This window comes from Hermetia illucens, chromosome 7 (assembly GCF_905115235.1).
Source record: "Hermetia illucens chromosome 7, iHerIll2.2.curated.20191125, whole genome shotgun sequence".
NCBI classification, from domain to species: Eukaryota; Metazoa; Arthropoda; class Insecta; order Diptera; family Stratiomyidae; genus Hermetia; species Hermetia illucens.
In genome coordinates this window covers 1,996,754-2,018,332 of record NC_051855.1, presented here as the reverse complement: position 1 = coordinate 2,018,332, position 21,579 = coordinate 1,996,754, and the positions used below count along the sequence as shown (strand labels likewise).

The window sequence follows — 21,579 nt, the reverse complement described above, 5'->3', positions numbered from 1 at the left end:
CTCCCTGGCTTCCTTTTGCCGTCTGTGAGGTCGTTTCTTCGCTCAACGAAGGTCGTGATAAGTCGCTGTGAGTGCCTGCGTTCATTGAGAATGCAACATTACACGGTGTGCAGCATTCTTCCATTCCATTACTAGCATACATTCATCGTCAAACCAGCCGTTCCGACTTTTTTTGCGGCTGGCGCCAAGTATCTTTGTGGCCGCGTCAATGATAACGTTCTTGAGTTGATTGTGAAGATCAATTGTTGATGCTTCATCTCCTGGATCTGTGTTGACTGCGGTTATTGCAGCATCCATTTCCCTCTTATGGGTGTGGTAGAAGGTTGTGTTGTGAATGGCTTCAGTGTTAACTCTCACCTGATTCTCAGAGAGGATTCTGGGTGATGTTATTCAAGCTCGGAGCACGAATAACACGTCCCTACTTGACTGTTGAAATCTCGAACAATGATTTTGATATCATACTTGGGACAAGCTCCCAGAGTCCGCTCAACTGTATCCTTCTCCGACTCTGCAGTCTCATCTGTAGGGGCGTGACCGTTTATGAGACTTATATTTCTAAACTTGCCTCGCAAACGCTGAGTGGATAGCCTTTCGCTTATATTTTCAAAGCCGATAACAGCAGGTTTCATTTTTTGGCTGACTAAGAAACCTACTCCGAGCACATGGTTTACTGGATGGCTGGATTAGCTACACCGTTAAAAAACACGACCGAAAAATTGAAAAAAGGTGGAAAATCTGGGGGTCGCATACGACCCCTTGGCCAATAATGGGTTCAATTCAATATCCATCCTACTTCTAATTGTGGTGTTCACAAAGTGAGAGCTGTGAGTAGTTCTACCGAGTGGATGCTCTACTTAACCCTGTAGCAATTGGCTTACTTTTAGGGACTAGATGACTTGGGGTAGAAAGGCAATTAAAAGTTGTAATTCCTGACAAGTGCCTGGAAGTAATTGGTACCACCACACCAATAAGAAAAAAATATCGGAAGCTACAACTCCTCATGACTTTTCTGGTATCCCTTTTTGAATCATGGCTTCTTTACTGTGTTACAATTATCAATTAAATCATCAGAGTGCACCATGTTATGCTGGTCCCAATTCCAAATATAGGAAAAGGATTTGAGGGAACGTATTTTGTACAATCGTGAAAGAGATAAAAAAAGTATAGTTGGAGATACTCCAGTATGGTCAAATCTATCTGATCTCTCTTGGTGGTAAGTCCCCTGTGGAGTATCAAATAAAAAGGCTCGATTAGTACTTTTCTTATATTGGATACAAAATAGGGCAGTGAGGGCTCAAATGTATACCTCGAAAAGTGAAAAGGTCTCGTTTTCAGAACCTATCCAACCGAAAACACAGACATGTGTATGGGTACGAATATGTATGTGTAAATGAAGTTTGTGGGTAGTATTCAATAAGAAGTACCAGCGGTATTTAAGTAGTGTAAATTGGAAATGCGTGAAGATCCATTAGATCAATTTGGATGCGTATATATAGGTAACTGTTATTTATTTAGGGTGAGCACAATATTTATGTCTTTGATATGTTGTTACATATGTACATGTATGTAACTAATTCCTAAACTGCAGGAATTAGTTAAGGAATATTTTGCATTTTTAGCTAGGTACGAAAGGAAAACCGTACACAGAGAGTTTCTCTCATTAGATAAACATAAAACCTTCCTAACGATCCCCACTTGTTTAAACGAAAAATATGACATTGTATTATATATTCAGGAACAGATACCTTCTTTTTAGGTCGTCAATTTTTAAGATTTTGTGTGAAACAAAGTTTTAATAAAATCGATTCAATGTCTGCCTGTTGGTTTATCTGTCTGCCTGCTGACACACAAGATTTACTCCGAAACGGTTGGAGCTGGTATCACGAAATTTTGTGAGAATATGTGGCCTGTGAACCGCCACACGTGCAACGAGTGAATCATTTTACGTTGGGTTTAAGGGGGCTATCTATATATGCGAAAGGGGACAGGAATGTTTTTTCACAGGATATGGTAATGTCGATAAGACGGTTGGGTTCAATCAGTACTTTTCGAAAATGATCTTCTTTCTTACATTGAGGGTAATACAGGGGAATGAGGAGTCAAAATGTGTGCCCCAAGAAGTGAAATAGATCTCGTTCTCAGGAACTATCCAACTGCAAAATGTGAAAAAAAAATCACAGCAATGCATCTCTCTAATATCTAGATTTCAAAATATATTCCATGACGATGTCAGCACAAATAAAGTAAACAATAGCATATAACTGTATTTTGGGTATTGACCACCCGCTTAGGTGCTATGCTAGTGTTATAAAACTTTATTAGCGATAACATAAAACACAATTGTGAAAGTTTGAAGGCAATCCAACTATCGCCAACAAATTTGTAGCAGGTCAAAGTTCTGTATTCCACGTGAATTCGTTGTGCTCCGATGGTTCAAAGCCCGCCATCTACTTGTGGCTGGCCGCATTAATTTTATAACCTTTATACCTGAAGCTCCCCGATTCGCTTACAGATCTTAAAACTTCTAGAAGTTCTTTATCTGTATACGCTTCACTTTAAAACTCAATCATTCTTATGTCCGATACGCTAAGATTATTTTCCATCCTCGTTATATACACTTCAATATGTAAGGTTTTTGCGTGAAACACGCAATTCAACGTCTGTCTGTCTGCCACACCCGATTCACTCAGAAACGGCTGGTACTATTGTCGGGACATTTGTGAGTGTGGCTCCATTTTAGGTTGATTTTGAGGGAGGGCTCCTCATCCATGCGAAAGGAAGGTGCAAATTATAGATACGGTTATGTAGAGTATCAAATGAAAAGGCTCGATTAGTACTTTGTACTGTAAAATACTGTAAAACTTATCCACATTAGCATTGCTTGCTACGTAATATTTTCTCCCACATACTGTACATTCATATGTATCTAAAAGTACAGGCCTACTAAGTATATGTAAATTATGTATAAATTAGACAACATGAATTGAGAAATATATAGTTCGTCAGAACTATCAAAGGTAAACACGACCTGTTTAATTCTTATGGAGTTTAAGCAATTGCTGCTCCCAAAGTCGGTTAGCCTGGAGTTTGGCATTTTAGCTGCTCCGACTTTCCATAAACTCTAATAGAGAGCAGATAAGGTAAAGACGCTGGGATCAGAGGAACTGTCAGTGGAGTGGCAACATCACAGTACAAAGCTAGCTTTATTTCTGATACCGAATGAAACATAGAGAAGTGAGGGGTCAGAATAATAATAATAATCGTCGGCACAACAATCCATATTGGATCAGGGCCTTGGACTGTGTTAGAGCACTTCATTCAAGACCGTAACGGTACACTATAGTACACTGTAGGAGGCAATGTGGTCAGCATTGCGCTCGCCCGAGATTATTACCCTGATTTGACTCAGGTACTCATTCACAGCTAAGTCGACTGGTATCTGACTTCAAATCACGACGTCACACTCAGTGCTCTAACACATTTCAAGGCCCTGATCCAATATGGATTGTTGCGCCAACGATTATTATTATATACCTTTTTTGTGTCCGGACGGCACAAGTGGTTCGAGCCCTTGACTGTTTTAGCGGAACTCTCGGTTCAAACCTCACTAGTCGCAAAAGGATTTGTTAACTTGATTGGATGCCGGATACCAGTGAACTCAGCTGTGAATGAGTACCTGAGTGAAATCAGGGTAATAATCTCGGGCGAGCAGATTCTATCTAATACTAGCACTAAGTGCCAAGAATTTAGGCTCGGACGATCCTACCCAGTTAAAATATAAAGGAGCGCTGGTGGCCACCATCACCAGCGCGGAAGGTTAATGGGAGAATCTGACGACAACACCCCGCAACATCGAAAACGTATGACGAATGGTCTTCGTCTGCATTGTTTGAGCCAGACTATGTGAGAGTCCCAGGACATTAAGAGAAGCCATGAGGGATTTAGGTACAATGTCTATAGCGGACAATATTATTGGTACTACAACCACTTTCTCGAGAAGCCAAATTTCTTTGATTTCTCGAGCCAGTGGCTCATAGTTAACTTTCTTCTCCACGTATTTCCGTTCATTGTTGCTATCGCGTGAGGTAACAACCTCAATAATATACGCGGAGCGGACCATCCTGTCAATTAGCAGCACGTCAGGCTTGTTGTGTAGAATTTAGCGATCAGTTAGAACTCGCGGGCCCCAATATATGCTGTGAGCAAAACTATCAAGTACTGCTTCCGGCTCATACTGGTAAACCGGACATGTTCCCATGATCAACCCATGCTTGTATGCAAGGTTTTGATGAACCATCTTACATAGGGAATTATGCCTGTTCGTGTATTGCACCGGCGCCGTTACAGTGCATCCAGAAATGAGAACGTCCTTAACGCTGAACCACACATTCTGCACTGGTCGTTCTCCACCCGCTCTTTCACGATGTGCTCGAGTGGCGCCCACCCATTCCTGACTAGCACACATGAATCAATCCGTCTCAGCAAAGAGCTCCCCACCAGACACACTTGTCTCATCCACATTTCATCCGAATATCACGGCAAAACATGTTCACTATTCGCGACACAATTCTAAGGTAGTCGTCAGTACAAGCGTACAACTTGATGTCATCTAGGTACATCAAGTGTGTCAACCCGCAGTTAGCACCTAAGCCATATTTTATTGCAAAGCCATGCCCTCTAGCATCATTCAGTAGCCATAAAAGGGGGTTCAGGGCCATGCAGAATCTTCCTGGAAAATGTCCCTCCGTATACGCATAGACTCTGAGGTATTGGTACCATCAGATGATCGTACTGATAAGGCTGTGTGGCTGAACGGCTGATTATCACGACACTGGATGAGAAGGTGTGGTCTGTGAATCCCTTTACATATAGCAAGTGTGGTAAGTTTGGAGGGGGTCTCCATACATGCAAAAGGGTAAACAAAATTTTTCGTAGAATAAGGCAAAAATGTCTCGTTCTCAGAACTCAACCAACCAAAAGATCTAAAAAAATTTAGGCCCCAAAATACATTCCGGTTCGATATCTGCACAAACGAAGTTAATTAACAATTATTAACAACAACAGTGTCCGGATAGCTCAGTGGTTAGAGCACGAGGCTATCATACGGAGGGTCGCGGTTCAAATCTCACTGGTCGCAGTGGAATTTACATCGTGATTTGACGTCGAATACCAGTCGACTCAGCTGTGAATGAGTACCTGAATCAAATCAGGGTTATAATCTCGGGCAAGCGCAATGGTGACCACATTGCCTCCTACGGGCTATTCTGTAGTGTACCGTTACGGTACACAAAAGGAAGTGCGCTAACACACTTCAAGGCCCTGATCCAATATGAATTGTTGCGCCAACGATTATTATTATTATCATTATAACAGCAAATAATTATTACAAAAAATTATAGAAGGTAAAACTTTTGAATTTCAAGCAAATTGACTACACTCTGCCGTGTATGACGGCATCATCATACAAAGTGAAGTTATATGAACGGCGGGGTCCATAGAACATTTTTAGTTTTGGTTGTAAAACGAAACCGTATCAAAATCGGTTCAACTGTGAACGCTCAGGCAGTTAGTTCCATCTTTCTACGTTGAGATTAACGGGGGGCTTCATACATGGAAAAGCGGGGTGTACAATTTTTTTCACCGAATAAGGCCATGTTGGCTATCAAATGAAGGATTTCGATTAGTATTTTTCAATACCAATCTTAGTTTTGACATTTGTTGGAAAGGCGGGGAACGGAGGGTCGATAGTGATGATTTCTTTGACGGACCTATTTTCAGAAACAACCCAGCTGAAAAATCTGAAAAAAATCAAGAAGCTGGCTCTGTATGGTATTCAGGCCTCAAAATATCGATATTTGCCCAAATTAAGTTAATAATAGTATATTACTATTTTTTGGGGGAGAGAGAGTTATAAAAATTTGCAGTAACATAGATTATAGTAGGAAGGATGTTATCCCCGTTTGATCAAAATCATACCATTATTAACTAAGTTACGGTAGCTCAAAGTTGTCTTTATCGTGTAAATTTACTGCAACCCAAAGTACTAAATATCAACATCACACTAAAGTGAGTAGTCTGACATGCTAAATGGATGTACATTACGGGCTACGTACAAATGGAATAGATCTGCACTCAAATATACTCACGCAAGAAACAAACAAAACCTTTTATACTTGAAGCGTCCAGTTTCCGGCCTTCTTTAGTTATTTATATATCAATATCAATTACTGGAGACAGGAATGTGTATGGATAAAAGTATACATGTGCAAATGAAGTTTTGCCGGTAGTATTCAATAAGATGGGCATACCAGGTTGTTCAATTATTATTGGGGTTCGATAAGAGAGGGCGTTGCTACTATCCTAAATTTTTTATGTTGGTACGCTCTTCGTATGAACATATGTGAAGTTTCATTTCAATCTGTTAATTCATTCTCTGTTTACAAGCCATTTAATATCAACGAGTCACAGTATCTTTTGATAATGGAAAAAATCAAGTATCGTGCAGTTATTAAATTTTTATTTTTGGAAGGTTTAAGAGTAAAGGAAATTTATCAACGAATGTTCAAAGTAAATAAGGACTGTTCGCCTTCAATGAGTACATTAGAAAGATGAGTGTGGTCGATTCACGTTAAAAACGACCAAAAATAGCAACAACACCAGAAATCGTAGAAAAAATACAGGATTTCGTATTGGAAAATCGTCGAGTGGTTGAAAGAGCATCTCATTGGGCAGTGTAAGCAATATTTTGACTGAAGTATTGGGTTTCAAAAAGCTGTGTGCACAATGGATGTCGCATTCGCTAACAATGGAACAAAAACACATTCGAATGCGACTCTCAGCAACATTAGGAGCGTTTTCGAAAGAGTAAATTGGATTTTGTGCGTCCATTCATCACTATGGATGAAAATTGAGCCTATCAGCACGATCCTGAATCAAAAGAAGAGACTAAAGAGTGGTGCGAACCTGGCTCTTCAGGTCCGAAAGGAGTTCGTGTTCAGAAATCGGCCAAGGTATCAGCATCAGTTTTTTAGGATACGAACTAAATCGGACTGCGGATTATCCAATTAGCAGTATCACACGAAATGGTTGTTGGAAGTACCTGGTTTGCGCAGAAAGCGGTCCACAAACATAAGTGGGCTTCTCCACACGAGACCACCTTCAACCAAATTCACCACGTGTTGATCGAACGCCGCCACCTCTCAGCCTTGATAAATGTCAGAACATATAAAGGCGACGATATAGACTTGGATCACTATCTCGTTGGCATGGTACTCCGAGCTCGAATAACAACACCACCCAGAATCCCCTCTGACAATCAGGTGAGAGTTAATACTGAAGCCATCCAGGGAAATGGATGTCGCAATAACCGCAGGCAACAGAGATTCTGGAGATGAAGCATCAACAAATGATTTTCATAATCACCTGAATAACGTTATCATAAATATGGCCACAAACATAATTGGCCTCAGCCGCAAAAAGAGTCGGAACGGCTGGTTTGCCGGTGAATGTAAGCTAGCTACGGAACGGAAGAATGCTGCATATCGAGTAATGTTGCATTCTCAAAGGACGTGGGTACGCGCGGAGACTTATCACGGACTCCGGGGAGCGGAAAAGCCACTTCACAGACGGAAAAAAGATGCCTGGGAGAACCAACAAGTCTGTGAACTCGAAAAATACAGGAAGCAACCGCACCAGGCACAGAAGGCGGAAGTTTTACCAACAAGTCAGCAGAATGAACCCTTATACATGTCGATGCTCATCCTGCCGAGACAAAGACGGAAATCTGATTTTCGACGAAATGGGAATATTGGAGCACTGGGGTGAGTACTTTGATGAACTACTGAACAACCAGAACATCGGCGAGTTGGAAGTCCCGCCAACTGAAGACGACGGACAAATTCTGGCACCACCAAGTGTAGGAGAAACAGTCCGTGCAATTCATCGACTTAAAAATCATAAGTCGCCAGGAGCCGATGGAATTACAGGTGAATTAGTTTAATATGGAAGCGACCAGTTGCACCAAGTGGTTCACCAACTTTTGCTCAAGGTATGGGACAGCGAATCAATACCTGACGATTGGCAACGAGACATTATCTGTCTCGTACATAAAAAGAGAGACATCGCACAGTGCAGCAAACTGTTGGTATATGGACATAAGTCGCACCATCTTTTCATCGACTTTATAGCCTAACTACGGTAAAACTGTACGGCCATGGCAGAATTCGGCATCCCGACTGACCAATGTGCGAGGCCAGATAAAAACAGCAGGATCACTTTCAAGACCATCCGACATCAACAACGGTCTAAGACAAGGGGATGCCCTATCATGCATTGTCTTTAACCTGGCCCCGGAGAAACTGATTCGTGATGCTGAGGTGAATACGAGGAGTACGATCCTGTTTAAGTCCACCCAACTACTGGCCTATGTTGACGATATTGACATCATGGGAAGAACCACCCGAGACGCACAAACCGCCTCCATCTTGTTCAAGCAGGCGGCGCGAGATCCTGGGCTGCACATCAATCAAGGCGAGACAAAATATATGGTGGCAATGTCAGCACCAAAAACCAACCAACCAACAGCATCAAACCGCACTGGTCAAAAGGGAAGAATAAAGATAGGAGACTACAAGTTTGAGACCGTTGATAATTTCTCCTATCTAGGGTCGAAAATCACAACCGATAACAGCTAAAACGATGAAATTCGCGCACGGTTATTGTCAACCAACAGAGCCTATTTCAGCTTACAAAAACTGTTTCGCTCGAAACGTCTCACCATAGGGTCAAAGCTCTTACTGTACAAGACTATGATCTTACCAGTCCTAATGTATTCCTCGGAGACTTGGGGTTTTAGCAAGAAAAATTGCGAACTCTTCGCCGCGTTCGAGAGAAGAATCCTCCCAAGAATTTTTGGCCCCCTATATGAAAATGGACGATTCCGTAGCCTACATAATGACGAAATCTATAAGCGATACCATGATCGTCAGGTTGTGGATAAAATCCGGCTCAATAGATTACGGTGGGCGGGTCACTTAATCCGTATGGATGAGGATGATCCCACCCCGAAAGTCTATGAGGGCAATATCAATGGTAGAAAAAGAAGACGAGGCAGATGCTACCTGAGATAGAGCGATGGCGTAGGTCAGGACGCCAGACAACTTTTAAGGATATCGAGTTTGTGAGTAAAAATGTATGAAGATGCGTTAGATCAATTTAGTTTCTTACATCTATAATATATGTATGCATCAGTATACGGTAATGGGCAATGTTTGTTTATTTAGGATGGGCTCATATTTGTCTTTGATATGTGTGTACATATGTATATCTTGGAGTTTGGCAATAAATGGAGGAGTACTTATGTAATAATAATAATCGTTGTCGCAACAATCCATATTGGATCAGGCCTTAAAGTGTGTTAGAGCACTTCATTCAAGACCTTACTTATGTAGGAATAGAGAAACGTGCATAGGGAGTTTCTTACATAAGATGAACACAAAAGCTTTATACCCAAAGCGCCCAGGTTCCAGAATTCTCCCGACATGTTTACTTAAATTGTTATTTCATCAATTTTCATTCATTTCATCAATTTTTGGAAACATACGAAACGTACATATTCTCTTTTGATACAAGAATTCAAATACTGTGGATCTACACAAATCTTTAGCGATCCATCTGCTTTAGCAACTAAACAATACTAATGAATTTACAAACTCTATTCGTTTTTCTATCTTATATATAACAAGTCGGGAAACCGGAAGCTGGACGCTTCAGGTACGAAAGTTTTTGTGTATTTCTTAGTCCGTAGCACGTAATATATCCATATATTATGTGAGAGTATCCACTTTCAGGTGATATTGACATTCACAGTCTTCAATTTTCAAAGAAGCAACAAATTTGAGGTATTATAACTTTGTTAGTAATAGTGCGATTTCCACCAAACTTGGTAAGATCATGCTCCATATTATAGCCTATATCAATGCACTGCAATTCATGGTACTACGATGAACATAAGGGGGGTTTCTAACCAATTACAAAAAAAATGTAGTAATATACTATTATTAACTTTATTTAAACAGATATCGGTATGGAAGGTATTTCGGAGCCCAGGCACTATATAGTGGCAGCCTTCTGATTTTTTTCAGATTTTTGGGTTGGGTAGTTTCTGAGAATGGCCCCCTTAAAGAAGTGATCACTTTCAACCCCCCGCGCTCCCCACCCTTCCAACGAATGTCAAAACTAAGGTCGGCTTTGAAAAGTACTAATCGAGACCTTTAATTTGATACCCCACATGACTATATTTGATGAAAAAAAATTTTACACCCCCTTTTTGCATGTATAGGGACCCCCCCTTAAATTCGACGTAAAAGGATGTAATTCACTGTATGCGTGAGCGTTCACACTTCCCACCTTTCTACCAAATTTGGTGTCAATCGCTATAACCGTCTCCGAGAAAAATGCGTGTGACGGACAGACAGACAGACAAACAGACAGACAGAGAGTAAACCGATTTTAATAAGGTTTTGTGTTTACACAAAACCTTAAAAATCAATTGCTGTTTGTTAGTCTCGCTAAAACTCGAGAACGGCTGAACGGATTTATCTTATCTTGATTTTGAAATGTCCGTGGAGGTCTAGGGAAGGTTTAAAAGGTGAGAAAAATTCGAATAATTTCCGGTAAAACCCTAAAAACATCACTTTTCTTCTTCGCATATAAACGTTTTTTTCTAAATAAAGTGTAGAGTCAATTTGAACTTTATTGATATTCAATAAAGTTCAATCACTCACTGTGTTCATCGGACCTCATATTACAGCTATGAAACGGACAACATTTTTTAACGCAACTAGAAATATTTGACAACCAAATGACAATCTTTTATTTCTAAAAAGAAATCAAATGTTTCACAGCTCAGAACATGTTGCATTGGGAAATAGAATTTCTGTTTTTAGTATTTTTGTTTCTCACCGTTTAAACCTTCTCTGAATGTCCATAAATATTTCAAGACCAAACTAGACTACCTAGACCTAGACTAGATATTAAGTTTTGTTACAAATTAAATTTCTGAACGCAACGATAATATTTGACATTAGATTTGACAACCAACTAATATGTCAATCCCTCCTGTTGCACTTTAGAACACGGAAAGAAGTATTACGATATTGTGTTATGATGTCTATGAGTGCGCGAGAACTTTCTTTACTTTGGCGATCCTTTGTGATTGTGACATTCCAGGAAATGTGTTCTTTTTTTTGATATTTTGTGATTGTGACACTTTACTGCTAAGTGAGCGAAACATTTTTTCACTTTGATTATTTACAATTTACGATGCCGAGGAGAAGACGACCTGACTTAGGTCGTCGCAGTCAATCAAATGTGTGAAGAGCTACCTCACGTGCTAACCGCACTGATGATCAGAGAGAGACAGATCAAGAAAATAGTCGTATTGCTTTTGTCAGAATTGCGTTATTTAGTGAGTGATAATGAAGGAGATAGGCTTAAAATGCAACGAGTTCGTGCACATCAAACACAACAACAGCAATCACGGCATAATGAAATTGATCGAATCCGCAGACGGAATGCTCCTGTGATTCTCGAACGAGCTGCATTCCACTATGATCCGGCAATTGATTATAGTGCCGACAAATCGCTTACAATTGGGGAAATGAAAATAATTTATAAATATTGTAAGGCGTTAAAATACACTCATGAATCTACTGGATTATGTTGTGCTGGAGGCAAAGTAAAATTGTCACAATTGCTCCCACCACCAGATCCTTTATGATCTTCAGTTTCTGGGATTGGAAATGATTTTAAGCACTTCTTGGCCAACATTGAGAAATATAACAGCTGTTTCCAGATGACATCATTTGGCGCTACACATATTATACAGGACAATTTCATGCCCACTTTCAAGGTATTATATACCAGAATATTTTTTTATAATATTCAATATGTACTAAAATGTCTGTTTTGGAAATAATTAATCGGCAAATTTTTAAAAATTACAGATACAAGGACAAATTTATCACTTATTGGGGACACTGTTACCAGTACCTGATGCAGATTATCAATTTTTACAAATTTATTTTATGGGCAATTCAGATGCGGAAGTTGATAATCGTTGTGCTCACAATCCAACAGTGAAGAGAACCATTGTCCATGAATTACAAATGTTTCTTCATCAGAATAACAATTTAATAAACATGTTTAAAATAGCATCGGATCGGATGCCATCTGATAGCCATAATATTATCATTCGAGCTGGCAAATCGATTGAGGCAGTACGAAATCTGCCGGGTCAGCTAGTCTATGATATAATTCCAACTGCTTCCGTTCTTTATATTTCATTCTTCAATTTACTTATCAATTTAAAAGGCACATGTCCGCAAAGTTCTACTTTACCCACACTTCCTGTCTTTAATTCAATTTTATATTGGTAATTTCTAATTTTACCATAACCATTAAAGCACGTGTTTATACTTATTTAACATAACACTAGTTTCCTAATTAAAGCCTGCGTTTATTATATCCATATATTTACCTTGATTGTCTGGCTTGAATCTTTTTATTCATTTTTTTATTCAATGGAATTTTTTAGACTCAGAATTGTACACTTTTATCATGAAAAAATTCAAATTTTACTTCTTTCTCTATTTTTTCATTATTATAGTTTTTTAGAATTACATTAGATTTCATACATTCTCTTATATCCAATTTGTTACATAAGTCAGTGAATATAAAAGTGTGATACACATTTATATACATTTTAAATGGATTCAAAGGCAAGAGAATCTAACATATTTACATTTTGTATTCAATTTTCTCGTGTGTTAATTGTTTCTGCAATTATCGGATCAAAAAAAATCTTCTATATTCTCATATTCAGCATCCAACTTCACATTAACTACTTTTATGTACCGTTTATTAATATACATTACACATAATATTAGGTTGTTGCATATGAAATGGCCGATTTGGCAGTCAAGTGAAGTTAGTTGCGATTTTGCTATATCAAACCACCACCAATTGGCGCTGTTGCTGTCTGATAATGAAGTATAAATACTCCTACATTTAATCAAGGAGTCATTTTGGTTTTGACCATCAACAGTCAATAAAAAGGAAAAGAGGATGGAAAAGAGCCAAGAACGTATACTTTTTCTGTATGAGTTCAAACTCGGTCATAAAGCAGCGGAGGCGACCAGGAACATTAACAGCGCATTTGGAGCTGATACGGTAAGCAAATGAACCACACGGCAGTGGTTCGAAAAATTCCAGTCAGCCAACGTAAACCTTGAAACTAAGCCACGTGGACATCTAGGTCCATCGATTGGCAACGCCGACCTGCGTTTGCTATTCGAATCCGACACACGTCAGTCTGTCAGAGATATTGCAGAGAAACTGGGCGTGCACTATTCAACAGTTTTCCGACACTTGCAACAACTTTGAAAGGTGAAAAACTCGACAAATGGGTTCCGCAAGCCCTTACGGAGCAAAACATGGCGCATCGAATGGAAATTTGCAGTCTTTTGCTCTCCCGCAGCAGAAACGATCCCTTTTTGCACAGAATAGTGACATATGATGAAAATTGGATATAATTCGACAATCGTCGCCGATCAACACAATGGGTAGATGCTGATGAGCCACCGAAGCATATGCCGAAACCAAGCCTCCATCCGAAGAAGGTGATGGTGACTGTTTGGTGGTCTACAGCTGGAATTATCCACTATTCTTTTTTGGCACCTGTAGAAACGATAAATGCACAGAAACACTGTGTCCAAATCGAGGAAATGTACCAAAGATTGAGTATTCAACCGCCGAGATTAGTCAACAGAGATGGTGTGATACTCCTTCACGCCAATGCACGACCTCATGTATCTGGAACAACAGTTCAAAAGTTGAACGAATTACAGTATGAGACTCTGCCTCATCCGCCATATTCACCACCGGACATTTCGCCAACCGACTACTACTTTTTTAGGCATTTGGATCACTTTTTGGCGGAAAAACAATTCAGGAATGAAGAGGCCATCAAAATTGCCTTCGACGAGTTTATCCGCGAAAATTAGACTTCTACGAAACTGGCATACATGCTCTTGTATCTCGCTGGGAGAAGTATTTTGAATCGACTGACACCTATTTTGATTAATTAAATAAATTTCTGTAAGCTTTACAGTCGTTTCAAATTTTAGTACGAAATTGGCCATTTCATGTGCAACAACCTAATATGATTGAAACCACAACGTGGACATTTACGCTCTTAATGATACTAATGATCGCTGGGATAATTGTTAATGATATTGATGATGCTTTTGCGGTTGCGCTCAACTCGTATTGTTACATGCGTGACTGCCATTATTGCTGAAATTACCACTGCTTTGTTGTTTCTTTATCCTTGTAGCTTCCCTCACTTGTTCGAATTTTTTCACAAATGTTAATACTTTATTTTTTAATATAAATTTTAATAGTTTTTCCGATAAATATGTATCAAATAATTCACCTTGTCCTTGGTCGCTCGTTAAAAATATATGTCAAGTTACAATTTCATTCTTATTTGGCACGAAATACTCTTCAAACTTTTGAGGCATCGTCTCCCAATTGTTTTTCTGCTTTGTGGTTACCTCGAATGCATTATAGAGACATCTATGCTTCACCTATACAATGCAACAGAACTGCTACTTACACTTCCATGACCATCTTGTTTGTATCTGATGCAACACCAACATTTTGAAAAAGCAGTTTCCATACCGTCCATCCATCTACCGTTAACTTTTGTAATTTACTTGGTCGCGTTAATCCCGTTAATGACGTTGACGTCGTCAGGATCGCCGTTGTGGTTGGCATCGATTCAATCGTAGTCGCCATTTCCTTTGTTGACTTTTATTCCACTATTTTATCTATACTATACCAACACGTTCACCTATGATACACTATTCCTGCGGTAACTTTTGCTACGGACTACGGACGCACAATGAAATACGTCTCTACATGGTATTTCATGATCTTTATTATTTGTACTGTAGTGCCTACAGTACTGTGCGCACGCGTGCGTCTCACGCAAACTTCGCGGAAAAATTGCGACTTACAGCAGAAGTATCTTCCACTTCAATTCAGGGCGCTTCGCTCCCAACTAAAAACTCTAAATAGTTCATCCTTTATGACTCCTCAATTATCAACTCCAGTTGGAGGTTATGCAACTGTGAAGAAGAGACCATCCAGTAAGGCAGCAAGAAAGACCTAGAGCTACAGCTCCTTGGCGGACGATATGAAGCAGGCATAGGCACTACAAAAGACCCTGGTAGTCCCAGTTGCAATTTCAGAGACCGGATTAGTTTTGTAGAATTTACATACAGCACAGAAGACGCTCGGTCTAAGGGCCAAACAATACATGTAAGCAGCTGTCATCCTTGCAACTTGTGCTCTAGTGAGAAGAGCCCTGTCCGATAATAGTCTGACCTAGTGGGCTCTATACAAGATTTGCACTGTTTTCTATTTACCGCCTATGTACATATATGTCTCTGCAGTCAAAAACCACCCCTGCTTGAAATGTTTGCGGTAATCGGGGATGTGGCAATATATTAGGTTGGGGAGAAAGTAATGTCGTATTTTGTCAATAGATGGCGACACTTAAACATATCCTGTGTTGTACTTATTGCATCGGGTCATACTATACGACAATATGGGCTACAGGTGCCTCTTTGACAGTTTTATGATCGTACGTTTCAGTCTCAAGTTATAACGCGTCAAAGATGGAGTCCACCAAGGAAGAAATTCGTTATATTTTACATTTTTACTACCTGAGAGGTAAAAATGCAACGAAGGCGGCCGAAAAAATTTGTGAAGTTTATGGGTCCGATATTGCACAAAACAGCGTTGGTTCGATCGATTTCGTTCTGGTGTAGTGGATATCGAAGATACACCCCGTACTGCTAGACCAATCGTCGTAGAAACCGATAAAATCGTCGAAATCATCCAAGGAACTGGGTAAGGACCATGAAACCGTTTGGAACCATTTGCAGAAGATTGGATTCCAAAAAAAGCTGGATGTTTGGGTGCCACACGAGTTGACGCAAAAAAATCTCTTGGATCGAAACAACGCCTGCGGTGCACTGCTGAAACGGAATGAATTCGACCCGTTTTTGAAGCGGATGGTGACTGGTGATGAAAAGTGGATCACGTACGATAACCTTAAGTGAAAAAAATCGTGGTCAAAGCGCGGTGAGTCGGCCCAAACCATCGCCAAGCCCGGATTGACGGCCAGGAATGTTTTGCTGTGTGTTTGGTGGGATTGGAAGGGAGTCATCCACTATGAGCTGCTCAACTATGGCCAGACCCTCAATTCGTTCCTCTACTGTGAGCAACTCGACCGTTTGAAGCAGGCGATTGACTAGAAGCTGCCAGGATTGGTCAATAGGGATTGTGTTCTATTCCACCAGGACAACGCTCGGCCTCACACATCTTTGATGACCCGCCAAAAACTACGGGAGCTCGGATGGGATGTCCTATCGCACCCACCGTATAGCCCGTATAGTTCTGGTCCATGCAAAGCGCTCTTGGTGCTACTAAGTTCGCCTCAAAAGTGGCTTGCGGAAACTGGCTGTCTGAGTTTTTTGCAAATAAGGACGGGGTTTTTATAAGGGGGAGATAACAAAGTTGCCTTCTAAACGGCAACAAGTTTGCAAACAAAACTGAAATCGGATAATCCTAAGTATGTTAAATAAAGAGTTAAAATTCGATCACAAATACGACAATATTCTTGCATGGTTGCAAACACATTGCCTTAAACCGCATCATTCCACTGATGCGGGCCTTTGGATATTGCGTCTAACACATCCTTAGGTCGTCCGTTCCTCGATCCGGTTGGGCGAGGTGAGGGTTTGTGGGGTTTTCTTAAATATAATAACACATAATAATAAATTGTTTTAAGATAGTTTTTCCAAAACAGTAAATTATCGATTGAACTAAACAAAAGGTCTAAAATTTTAGGTATTTTTTAACATATTTTATACATTACCATTGATTCTTCATTAATGGAATCTAACGATAGTACGGTCACGTGAAAGTATACCACTGTTGGCTGTCCAAGTAGTTTTGGAGCGCGATTTTTATCGTACTGTTTTGATGGTATTGGCAAAATGTCGGGCAATGATAAACTCGATTCATAATTAGACACAAGTTCAGCACTTTCTGTGTTATTTCTACAATCAAAAAGAAAGAAAAAATACAATAAAATTATTAACAAAGTAATGTAAATAATATTTGGGTGGATGAATCGTGGGGATTATTCTGTTAAGTGATTAGGTTGATTGGATATTGTGGATCTGATGGGTAACTTCAGAATATAGTAGCATATTCTCTATTTCTGATGTGATTATTGACTTGACTACCTGCAGCCAGTATAATACAGTTATTCGGCTTCCTCAAATTTGAGAGGAAGGGTTAGTACAATGGACCTACATATCATTGCTTAATTGCTCGGAGCTATGTTTCCCCCAGTTTTTCACAGCAACCTACATACTATTCTACTGGAAAACTTTCCAGTAAAAATTTCTTTTAAAATTTTAAAGGGGTTAGTTTAATGACATCGCTACCAATCACAAAACTATAACAGGTCGGGAAACCGAAAGCTGGACACTTCAGGCTTTGTGTATTTCTTATATAAAGACATTTGAGTGTGTATTTGTCCCATTAGTACGTAGCACGTAATATATGAATATATTATGTGAGAGTATCCACTTTCGGGCGATATTGACATTTATAGTCTTGAATTTGCAAAGAAGCAACCACTTTGACCTGTTATAACTTTGTTAATGATGGTGCGATTTCCACCAATCTTGGTACCATCATGCTCTATATTATAGCCTACATTACTGATTACCAAGCTATTAGAGAAATTAGAATAATATACTATTACTAACTTTATTTGAAAAGATATCGGTATGGAAGGTATTTCAAAGCCTAGGCACCATATAGTGGCAGCCTCTTGATATTTTTTTTCAGATTTTTCGGTTGGATAGTTTCTGAGAATGGGCCCGTCAAAGAAATGATCACTTTCGACCCCCGCACTACCCACTCTTCCAACAAGAGACAAAACTATGGACGGCTTCGGAAAGTACTAACCGAGACCCCCCATTTGACACCCCATATGAATATATTTAGTGAAAAAAAAATTTACACAACCCTTTTGCATGTGTGGGGACCCCGCCCTTAAATTCGGCCTAAAAGGATCTTTTATTTTCCCCAAACTTTAAAAATTAAAAGGGGTCATTAAAAGAACGAAGTCTTTCTACACCTGCTTAAAAAATAAGACTTTCAGTCCATTCTTCACGACAAAAAAGCAAAAGACAGTAGTTGTTTTTCTACTGAAGCTACTTAGTGAATGGTGGTTGCCTCAAAATCGACTGGGTGGCCGATGGCGGATGTTTGATTCAATGAACCCCTGCAAAGGGGTTGAGTGTTTAAAGTTTTTTTTTGCATTTTTTGTTTATTTTTTTAAACGAATGCACAACATCTCAAGAATGTTGTGTCAAAGCCGATCGATAACTCAAAATCTACTGTACCAATTATTTTAAAATTTTGCACCATGCTTTTTCAGGTATAGCTCAGAGCCTTTTGCTTTTAAGGTTTTGTTTAAGGTGGAAATCGTCAAAAGACACTGGCCTGGACACGCCAGCGTGTGGGATTCTTACCCATTAAAACCACACATAACCCCCCACCCCCCCTAAGCCCTGTGGAACCACCGTACGGTATTACATCACGGGGCGGAGGCAGCGCATTTTAGCTTGGTGCCCTTTCGTCTCTACGCGGCGTACGTAACCGTGCTTCTATTCTCCTCTGCCTTTCATAGTTTGCTCTGGATAGATACGAACATGGAGTTGATCGCATCCCAGTCTTCCTCACATGCTAACATTCTTCGCACCATATCCTCTGGTACGAGCACCTCTCCTAGAGTTTCCTCTAGGTTCTTCCTTTCCTCCACGAACCTTGGACAGTGGAAGAATACATGCTCTGGTTCCTCTATGACTCCATGGCAGGTTAGACAATCCGGTGAGGTATCTAGTTTAAACCTGAACAGGTACTGGCGACATCCTCCATGCCCGTGAGAAACTGAGTAAGGTTATAATTAATCTCACCGTGCCGTCTCTCCAATCACTCCTTGATGGTAAGGATGAGCCTGGGTGTCCCACCGACCCTTTCCCGAGCGTTCTCAATACTCTTGCCATCTATTTAGAGATCTCTCCCTTAGACTTCGCATTATACGTATTCGCCATCCCATCTGCTAGGATGTCAATGGGCGTCATTCCAGAGACGACGAATGCTGCATCATCTGAGACAGTCCTGAATGCCGAGCACACCCGTAGGGCTATTCTTCTGTAGACTGAACTCAGTTTGTTAGTGTTAAATTCAACCTGCGATGCCTTTCCCCAAACTGCAGCTGCATAGAGCAGGATCGAACTCACTACTCCAGCGATAAGCAACCTGGAAGCAGGCCGTGGCCCTCCCACGTTCGGGATCACCGTTGAAAGGGCCACACTCGCAGTGGATGCAGACCGCACGTGTTGCTTATAGCTAAGCTTCCCGTCTATCATCACTCGTAAGTATTTGATGGTCGGCTTAGAAGTGATGATATGATTCCCCGGGCAAAATTTCTTTTACGGCGCTTAGTTATGAGTACCGCTTCCGTTTTTTTCTCCGCAAGTCTCACACCAAAACTCTCAAGTCAACCCTTAGCAACACTAATCGTGCCGCATGAGTATAACTCAGCATCTTCGAGGTGCTTTGCGACCACAACCAGCACTATTTCGTCGACGTAGCCCACCATCGTGGCTTCCTCCGGGAGGGGGAAGATTAAGTACATCGTTTTACATGATTCTCCATAGTAGTGGGCCCAGTACAGACCCCTGTGGGACACCCTCGGAGGCAACGTACTCTTGGGGTCCATCATCGGTGTCATACCAAAGCCTCTGTTCTTGTAAATAGTTGTTGACAATAGATGCATTAGGTTCCAGTGGGCCGAATTGAATGCATTTCTTACATCCGGGGTCACTACAATGCAATATTTGCTATTACTGCCCTTCCGGTGGATTGCATCTTCGGCCAAGCCAGCAACCATTTTGATGGCATCAATGGTTGATTTGGCTTTACGGAATCCATACTGCCGATCTGAAAGACCTCCCTGGCTCTCGACAACCAGGAGTAATCTATTATAGATTACTCGCTCTAGCATTTTGCCCAAGGTGTCAAAAAGACAAGTAGGTCTGTAGGAGGTTGACTCACCTGGAGGTTTGCCAGCCTTAGGCAGTAGCACCAACTTCTGTCGTTTCCATGATGCAGGAAGTATCCCCTCGGACATGCACGCTTCGAACAACTTAGCGAACATGTCCGGCCTGGATTTTACGACAAGCTTAAGGCCCTAGTAAGAACGCCATCCAGCTTTGTTATCTCCTATCCTATCGCAGCTCGTCGCTGGTGACTGGCGGTATTCCCGTGTCGTTCAGAGGCCGCTAGAAGCTGTCTATGCCCTCTCCTTGCTGTGGGAATAACCCCTGGATAATTTTTAGCAAGAGTGCGGACATGATCGGCCTCTGAATCGCCCCAGCACGATTCTATAGGCGCTCCCCCACAGGTTTACGTCCACTTCCGAACAGAGCTCCTTAAAGCTTTCCCTCTTGCTCCTTTGGATGGCGAGCTTGAGGGTTTTGCGGGCGCTCTTTTTGCCCTTGATCGATTCTGCCTACCGCTCTCTGAGCCGCTCTTCTGACTCGGTGGCAGGCTGATCGAAGGCTGGCCAGTTCAGTATTCCACCTGTAGTTTGGTCTTCTACTGGGGAATGAGCACCGCCTAGGCATGGACGCGTCACACGCCTTGGCGATGCATTGGGCCACATGGACAGCTCTTTCCGTAGAGGGGCCTGCTTTATTAGGTTCACTTCTATGAAGCTCATCCAGAGCTTTAGAGGACCAGCCTGACATCGTCCTCTGTTTCGGGCATGATTGTCTTATGCCCTGTGACCCCACCGATAGCCCAAAGAAGATTTCCCGGTGATCGCTGTGGGTGTAGTCCTTGTTGGCGCACCAGGATATACCACGTGCCAGTGCAGGGCTGACAAAAGTTAGGTCTACGATTGTTCCGAATTTTTTGCAAATAAAAATTTCGGGAAATATTGTTCAATTCACTCATTATTATATGGAAATTTACTAAATAAGTTAGCGCTATCTATATCCGCAAAAAAAATTTAAAAACATGCAATTTTTTCACGGAATCAACCTGCGGTTGTCTTTATATCTTCCGCCGAAAGTAGCTCTTGTAAGGCTAATCGATTTAAATAGTATAGCCCCATTTTAAGCCCAATGGAGAAACGAATAGCTTTGAAGGAATTAAGAATTAATTACTCTAATTAAACTTGTGTATTAGAAATGATGTAGCAAAGGACTGAAATGACTATAGGTCTCCGTGAGCTTGAGCCTCCTGTTTAGCAGGGCGTGGCGAGAAGGCCCACACTATAGGAGGTGATCCTACTTTAACAGAACGTTGAGGATTCGTACGTGATTCAAAGTAAAGTACGATCCGTCTCCTATTTACAGT

At 40.8% G+C, this 21,579-nt stretch overlaps 1 protein-coding gene across 1 annotated transcript in view; it reads right to left on the bottom strand.

Moving 5' to 3' along the window:
- The window catches only part of LOC119660776 (glycine receptor subunit alpha-4), a 139,926-nt gene that overhangs the window by 101,839 nt on the left and 16,508 nt on the right, over nt 1-21,579 (bottom strand). Inside the window, exon 2 of the mRNA XM_038069552.1 lies at nt 17,009-17,192. Coding sequence (XP_037925480.1) covers nt 17,009-17,192 — 184 coding nt within the window. The remainder of the gene's footprint in view (nt 1-17,008; nt 17,193-21,579) is intronic.